General features: G+C 41.2%; 1 protein-coding gene across 1 annotated transcript in view; it reads left to right on the top strand.

Moving 5' to 3' along the window:
• The window catches only part of Vps53 (VPS53, GARP complex subunit), a 182,166-nt gene that overhangs the window by 155,068 nt on the left and 18,178 nt on the right, over positions 1 to 8,920 (top strand). Inside the window, exon 18 of the mRNA XM_004635357.3 lies at positions 2,078 to 2,226. Coding sequence (XP_004635414.1) covers positions 2,078 to 2,226 — 149 coding nt within the window. The remainder of the gene's footprint in view (positions 1 to 2,077; positions 2,227 to 8,920) is intronic.

Below are 8,920 nucleotides of genomic sequence, written 5' to 3'. Positions count from 1 at the left end.
TTCTCTCTCTCTCTCTCTCTCTCTCTCACACACACACACACACACACACACCCAGGACCTTGCATGTTAGGCACATACTACTACCACTAAAATACATTCCCTGCCCTTTTTATGTATTTTTTAAATTTGTGAGACTGGGCTTTGCTAAATTGACCTGATTGGCTTTAAACTTATAATTCTTTTGCCTCAGCTTCCTTGGTAGCTGATATTACAGCCATGTGCTACTGTACTTCTCTCAGCTTATTTTTCTTATCTATAAGATGAATACAAAGGTACTGTCCTGCTTTTCTAAGGTTTTGTGCTTGCACATACCTAATTGTTTTAGATCCAGACATCTGCTGATTTGAAGAAACATTAAGACAAAACAGTCCTTTTAGCTTCCCAGGGCTAGGGAATCACCCACATACAATAGGATTCTTTTAAACAAGTTCTCTCGGTATTGAATTTTTCCTTTTCCCCAAGAACTTTATAAAAATAGTGTTTTCTTGCCAGAGACGTCACAACCCAAGAACTACTGACCTCCTTCTATGAGCAGAGTCTATGGTTTGTGTTTGGCTTGGGGATCTGTTTAGCAGACAGTCCAGCCAGCTCTGAGAGGCTGACTCAGCATTTCTCCCATACAGCCCCACTCTTGTTGGATGCAGGTGCCCATTCCCTGCCAGCAGGGCAGGCTAAGAATCCATATTATCCCTGACCCCTTCATACCACAAAGGGCTACCTTCTGTTATCCAGCATAGGTCCTCTAACTATCCTTGGGGTGTCAGAACGTGAAGTTATTCTTGTTCATGGCCTGAGATTTATCAGTCCTTTTCTGGCATCTGTCTCCCCTGAGCCTGTCACCCACGTAGTCCCTATGCCTCTTCCTGCCCTGTTCCCCTTGATGCTATCTTACCCTCTCATCTGCTCCTACTGACTGTTGAAGATCTTTTCTCTTCCTTTGTTGAAACTCCATCAAGCCCTCATGGTTTTAGAAGTATGAGATTCTTTTCTATATTCACATTTTTTGTTGTTTTTACTGTACTGAATATTAGAACCTTCATAGTGAGCTACACACATGTCCTTTTTTAATTTTTTGAAACAAGGTCTCACTAAATTGTGATCTTGATCTTATAGTCCTCCTGCCTTAGCGTCTCAGGGTGCTGGAATTATAGACATGCTGCCTCATTCTACACACCTTTAAAAATGTTGCTGGGCATGGTGGCACATGTCTGTAATCCCAGCACTTGGAAGGCCATGGCAGGAGGATTGCTATGAGTCTGAGGCAGTTCTATTGGAGAAAAATTTGAATATATTCAAAAACAGAGAAAACAGCATCATGAACCCATATACCTATCACCCAGCTTTACTAATCATGGCTCATCTGCATGCATTTCCTCAATCCCAATATATTTTGAAGCAAATCTCATGTGTATAATTTCCTCCTTTTCGTTTTTATTTTGGGGTGTGTGTGTGTGTGTGTGTGTGTGTGTGTGTGTGTGTGTGTTTTGAGAGAGGCTCTTGCTATATAGTTTAGTCTGGCCTTGAACTTGAGGCAGTCCTCCTGCCTCAACCTCCAGAATGCTGGGATTATAGGCATAGGTCACCACACTCTTTTAAAGAACTCCAGATCTGCTTGAGAGGTGGTGTACATTAATCCTCTTGCAGGTTACACTACATTTAGCCCAGCCACGTCTCTGATCTCCTTGAAAGCAGATGTCCCTCCCCTATTGTCTCACAGTCCTGTTGGTAGAACAGTTGACAGAATAGAATCTTCATTGTTCTACTTAATGAGGGTCCCATTACAAGACAGCAACTTAGATGGGAAAGGAAAGCTCTTGAAAGGATGATGGAGACCTATAGCAAAAGGAAAGCTGCCCAAGTCTACTCTGTCAAGTCAAGGGTGGGGCTGCTGCTTTTCATTTATGATGAGCCACTGTTACAGAATGGGTAGGAAAAATTCCTTAAAGCCAAAGGGGCCCATTTCTGTGATACCAATCAGTAACCTAATTTCCACTATACCCTTTTCCTTATCTAGTAATAGATAATAAGTTCTCCTGTGAAGGGTCTAAAGCCTGTTCCTGCCCTATCTCTATTTCAGATGCAGTGGCAGAATGTGGAGCACGTTGGTGACCAGAGCCCCTATGTCACCTCTGTTATTCTTCACATTAAGCAGAATGTCCCCATCATCCGAGACAACTTGGCTTCCACACGCAAATACTTTACTCAGTTCTGCATTAAATTTGCAAAGTAAGTTCTGGAACATTCTCATCACTGAGTTGTTTTTATTTTTTAAATAGACTTTATGTTTTAGAACAGTTTTAGTTTCACTACATAACTGAGCAGAAGGTACAGAGAAGTCCCCTGTATTTCTTGCCCCCATTGCACAAACCCCACCAATAGTAACACCCCCACCAGAGTGTACATTTGTTGTAGTTGATGAGCCCCAGCACATATTATCACCCAAAGTCTGCAGTTCACTGCTAATGTTGTACCTTCTCTGAGTCTGGAAAAATCTATAATGACCAGTATTTATAGTATCATGCTCAAAGGTGGTTTTTTGTTTTTTTACATTTATTAGTACATATTAATTTTACAAAATATTGGGTCTCAGTGTGGTATTTTCATACATGCGTTTACATTTTCATCCTACTCATCCTCCCATTGCCCTTCCCTAAATTCCCTTTTTTTCTCCTCCTTATTCCTTCCTCTCATCTAATACTAGTCTCCTTTTACTTTCTTGCTTGCTTGCTTGCTTGCTTGCTTGCTTGCTTTCTTTCTTTCTTTCTTTCTTTCTTTCTTTCTTTCTTTCTTTTTTTTCAGTACCGGGGATTGAACTCAGGACCCTGCACGTGCCAGACAAGTGCTTATTCTACTGAGCTATCTCCCCTGCCCCTGCCCTTCTCATTTTAATTTTTAGGTGCATAATGAGCCATAAAGACACATGCAGGAGATGAGGGCAAAGAGCTACTTTCTTTACCATCCAGAAACCTTCTTCCCAGGAGACACTACTGTCAGTTTCTAGTGTCTCTTTCAGAAAGAGTCCTCCTTTTACTTTTTGGTCTTTTGTTTTTTCTTCCTCCTCTCCCCCTCCTCCCCCCTCTTCCCCCTTCTTTCTCCCCCTACCTCCCCTCCTCCTCCTCTTCCTCCTCCTCTCCCCCTCCCCCCATATTAGGGAAGAAATGTGATACTTGTCTTCTAGGCTGGAGTATTTTGTTTACTGTGATAATTTCTAGTTCTATCCATTTTTCTACAAATAACAATTTTGATTTTTGTGTATAAACAATATTCCATTTTGTATATAGGATCACATTTTATCACTCCTCTATTGATGGGCATCTCAGCTGGTTCTATAACTTGGCTAGTGTGAATTGTGCCACAACATGGATATATAGTACCCTATAGTGTGTTTACTTTAATTCCTTTGTGTATATACTGAGGAATGGTATAACAGAGTCGTGTAGTAGCTCTAGCTTTTTAAGGAACTTATGCACTAATTTCCACACATAGTGGCTGTACTAATTTACATTCCCATCAGCAGTGGAAAAGCCCTCCCTCCTCATCCTTACCAGCATTTATTGTTTTTGTTTGTTTATTTTGTTTGTATTCTTGATGATAGCCATTCTGACTGGGGTGACATAGACGCTTAATGTGGTTTTGATTTACATTTCCCTAATAGCTAAGGATTCAGCAGAGTTATTTTTATTTTATATTTTTAAAAATATACTTATTTTAATGCCATATTCACCACTCACCACATCCAGATGGGGCTCATTCTGGTACCTGTAGAGAAACCAATATTAACATGACCTCAAAAGGGCCGGCCATATAATCATAAGTCACATCAAGACTAACAAAAATGAGTAAGGATACCTGGTAATTTGGAAGTATATGGATTAACAACCCCTTGCCCAGGTTTGGATAATTAAAATTATTTTTCAATGAATTCATGTGTATATTTTGTCTCTGACTAGATTATAAACTTTTTAAGGATAGGCGTCATCAACTAATGGGTCTCTCTCTCTTTTTTTTTTTTAGTTCTTTATGTATTCTTCTTTTTTTTTTTTAATGGGTCTCTTTTAAGATTTCTCTTCCTTCTTACCTATAATGTTTACTAATGTAGTTCCTAGAGTTTGTCCACTTGTAGATATCTCTGAGTCCAGAAAAGATACTAGGAAGAGGGAAAAGCCTGTCAGAGAGCTTCATTGCTTCAATGGAGGTGGAATAAACACTGTCTTTTGTCACATCCTCCTGTGTGGCCATTGCTGGCTTGAGTTTTGAAGTGAGGAAATAGTTTGGTCCCTTGCCAATCAGCATCTGGCGATAGCACTGTTTCCCGTGAGACCAGGCAATGTAGAGGGCCAATGCTGCTCCTGACCAATTATCAAACAAGTATTTTGGCAAACTTCTCAGGGAAGGGCTCTGAGAAAGTCAGCTGTGTCCAAGCTACTGTATTTGGGCTATTCTCATCCAGGTCCCAAAGGGCGGTTCAGGACTCCAAGTTTCTGTCTTCTCCAGATCTCTCCCAGTTTGTATTCAATTAGAATTTTCTTTCTCTGACACAAATAAATCCCTAAGGAACAACCAAAACAGACTGGCTTGTAGAGTTTAGCTTTAGTTTCTACCTTGTGAAGAAAGCATAGAGTGTACTCTCCAGGGAGACATTAATGTTTGCAATATGGCAGATGGACCAGGAGTTGACATTCCCTTCACTCTCTGAGTGCTCATTAATGTGCATTAAAAGCATTGCTGATAAATCACATTGTGACACTTGCTATAACTGCTGGTAGAAATGTCTCTGTAAAAATTTACTATGACCAAAAATCTCCATTGTGATCACCCAAAAGCCTCATTGAGCTCACTTTACAGTAAATAAGGAAGCCATTGCTTAGCTCATCTGAGCATCAGCCTCACATTCTCTGAGCCCTTTAATTTTATTACTAAACTCATATTCAATGAACTGGGAATAGGATGCCTGCTCACACATCTGGAAAAGTTCAACCTGTGATCTAGAAAGTATTTCTGTTTTAGGCCACGGTACCCTCTCATTCTTGTAAAATCTCAGCTGCATTAACTTGAGAGGTGGGGGTTGTGAAGAAACCTTTCCCTAACCAAAGGTGACAGCCACCACCATCCTGGTGGCCCAGAGAAGGTCGTGGCATTTACCCACCATGTTACTGGGACTTGTCCCCCAGACTGGACTCTGGTCCCTATGGTTCCTTGGCCTAACCCATGTAGACCAGTACACATAGCCAATTCAAGGGAACACCCACAGCTTTCTGTAGTGTGAAGTACCTTGGACTACAGACTGTTCCGCATAGTTGCAGTTAGTTATTAATTCAGCCTCACATTACTGATTTGGCTCTGGTTTTCATCCCTGAGGGTTTGGTTCCTCCTTCCCCCTGCCTCTCACTCAGAAGGCCAGCCCTTAGATCTGACCTCTGGACTTTAAATTCCTTTCCTCTAACCTCTCCTACCCCACCCATGCAAATCCACCCATGGCTCCTTGCCTCCTTTTGATGTCTGCAGGGACAATAGCCTTTCCTGTTTAGACATCAAGGTCACACCCTGGTTGGAATTCCAATTTGACTACAAGCAACTTCCCTCATCTACTAAACTGAATCTGTCTATTCAGTAATGGAGACAGGATGAATCTCTTAATAGTGATTGGGAAGATAAAATGGGAAGTCACAGGTAAATTTCCTGGTAAAGTCTGGTGTCAGTCTGACAATCAAAAAGTGCTAGTTGTTTCTATTACTAAAATATCAATTATTGAACATGCATTTATTTCAGTACCTGCTACATCCCAGGCACAGGGTTAAATGACTTACCGAACACACCCAGACCCTAATTTACCTTGCTTAACAGTCTAGTGGAGGAATAAGGATATAGCAAGTATAATAAAAGAGATTACATGTCAGAGGCCTGAGTACTACCTGAGAATATGGTGAAAGTGACTGAGGAAAATGCCATCGAAGAGATATGTGAGCAGGGTCAGAGTGGTATGTGAGTAGACTCCCAACCCCCTAGGATAGAGTAGTCCAGACAGCAGCACAGTGGACACAAAGGCGTGGAGCTATTAGCAGCCTGTAGAACTTTTGGGTTTTGGTTTTGTTTTTGGAGGGATTAGGATGGGGGAGTCCCATTTTGCCTAGCCTGTTCTCAAACTCCTGCTTCACCCTCCCAAGTAGCTAGGATTATAGGCATGTGTTACCATGCCCAGCTCTAGAGTTATGGCACCTCCAGAATCATGAAATCTGCAAGCAGCTCAACAAGGTTGAAGCATAGGATTCCAGGCTTATCACTGCTAAGGCTGAAGACAGAGAACCCAGAAGGAAGGAAGTGACCAGATGTGGGGCCTCTAGTCCCAGCTTCTCAGGGGCTGGGGCAGGAGAATCACTTGAGCCTGGGCAACACAGCAAGACTTTGTTGTGGGGTGAGGGAGATGGGAAGAGAATTCAAGGAGATCAGAGGACGAACATGGTCATGTGTGCATTTAAAATAAATTTGGCAGCAAGTGGTGAGAGATTAATAAGGCTAAAGGTGGCAAGGGTAGCTGGGAAGAATGATCAGAAGGGCAGATAGAGTTGAGAGGAAGACTTGATAACTAATTAGATGTTGGAGTTGAGGTGAGGAGCAGTCTCAGGTAACTCCCAGTTCCTAGCTTGATGACCTAGTAGATGAGATCCAGGGCTGAGTCTGGGCTGGGCTAGATCCAAGGTACTAGTAGCGTTTCCATAAAGATGTCCTGTAAGTCATTTGCTATTGGAGTGAGTGTAAATGTACAAAAAAAGGTGAAGAGAGATTTGAAAAAAAAGAGGGCTCAAGCCCAGGAATAGCACTGGAAGACTGAGGAGAGAGGTGGCAGCTAGCCTTTGTGAACCCACAAATCCAGCTTTCTGTCCCTCCTTCCTCTGTGGGCTTGGGGTCCTGAGGCACTTCCTGCTCCGGTCACTCTGGATCTTGACTTGCTTATGGGCACATCTAGTTTTTTACACTTCAGTTCCGCATCAGTACAGCCTGGCTTTCGAAAGAGCTCTCCTGCCTATTATAATCTCACTCTCCCTTCCCCTCAACCAGCATCATCAGCCTAGCTAATACAGATTGATCTAGTTGTCAGCAGATTTTTAAAGAGTATTTTCAAAATACTTTGAAATGTATTTTATTTCCTGATCTGATGACTATTCCTATAGCAGTTATTTCCTATTTCTACATTTAAGACCCCAAGACTATTTTATGTATATTTTACTCTTTTGCCTGTTGAGATGTTTTCAGCTACTAATAATAGAAGCCTTGAATCAAACTGACTTAAGTGGCAGCTAGGTTTATTATTATTATTATTATTATTATTATTATTATTATTTCATATAACTGCAAGTCCAGATGTAGAACAGATCTGAGAGTGGGAGTTGATTTGGGAGTTCAGCAATATCATTAAGATCTAATGTTTATGCTGCTCTCTTTGGAGATCCTTAAACCAGTGGTAGGATGGCAGCTAGAGAGGTTACATCCAAATGCACTAATGTCCTGAGGAAGAAGAGAGGCTGTCACTGACCCTTGCAGTAAAGTTCTTCCCTCCAGGTGAGTGAGGCAGCTTAGATCATGTGTCCCTCTCAGGACCAATGGCAGTGACCTAGGAAATGCCATTCTCAGACTGACTAATGCTGGTTAAAATTCACTGGTATAGTTTAGGGTGGGGTCAACTTTTCTCTAGCATCCTAAGGCCGTGTACAGTAACCTGAACAAAAAAAAAAAAACAGGGCTTTGGTTGGAAAGAAAAAGAAGGAAATAAAGGCTGGTAGGTGGCAGCAGTATTTGCCCCACTTCTATTTTCTGAGAGACAAGAATGGCACCTTTTTTAAAAAATTAATTTTATTAGTACATTTTAGATATATGTAATAACATTCATCATAGGGAATTTGTACCTGTACATGATATCTCTTCATTCTTTTTTCCTCAATTGCCTCCCTTCAACCCTTCTTTTCCATCTTAAGCTACATAGTGAGATCAAACCAGCCTGAATTGCATAGCAAGATCCTGTCCCCAAACAAAGCTTTGTTCCCATTTTTTTCTTTCCTTTCCTCCTCCCTCACCCTTGTTCTCCCCCCCCCCCTTTTTTTTTTTTTTTTTTTTTTTGGTCTTTTTGAGACAGGGTCTCAATTATACAGTTCAGGCAGACCTTGAGCTCCTTTGTAACCCCAGGCTGGTCTTGAACTCACAATGATGCTACTGTCTCAGCCTCCAAGTGCTGCATTATAGGCATGAGCCACCACACCTGGCTCTCCTCCCTTTTGAAAATTTTCTATTTCACAGTATCTACTACACATTTTGGTCTTTATTTACCTTTTCAGTTCCTCAACACCAGAAAAACAATGCAATATTTAAATTTCAGAGCTCATAACTAAGGAAGACCACTAGCTAACAACAAGGATGTCAGATTTATTTCCTTTAAGAGTATGGTCTTAAGGCGCATCCATTTACCTAGAATTGTCTCCAGTTTATCCTTCTTCATGGCAGAGTAGTACTCTGTTGTATTTTTTAAAAACCACACATCTTCATTATCAGTTCATTGGCTGATGGACTTTTGGGCTGTTTCTAAGACTTAGCTATTACAAACTATGCCACTATAGACCTGGGTGTTCATATGTTGCTGTGGTATGATGAATGCTTTTAATTCTTTTGGGAGGGAAAAGCTGCATCAAATGAAACTTCATGTTTTAGTTTTGTGAGGAATCTCCACACTGATTTCCATGGTGGATGCACGAGCCTACACTCCCACCAAAACTGGAGAAAGATTCCTTTCACGCCATAGCCCTGCCGGAATTTGTTATTGATTTCGTGATGATAGCCATTCTTTTTGGAGTGAGCTGAAATCTCAGTATCATTTTAACTTGCATCTCTTGAATGACCAATGATATTACACATATTTTTCTTTTTTTTTTTT

The sequence above is a fragment of the Octodon degus genome, unplaced genomic scaffold, assembly GCF_000260255.1.
Source record: "Octodon degus isolate 3935 unplaced genomic scaffold, OctDeg1.0 scaffold00072, whole genome shotgun sequence".
Lineage (NCBI taxonomy): Eukaryota > Metazoa > Chordata > Mammalia > Rodentia > Octodontidae > Octodon > Octodon degus.
Note: the sequence above shows the minus strand (reverse complement) of the source record. Positions and strands in the feature narration are given on the sequence as shown.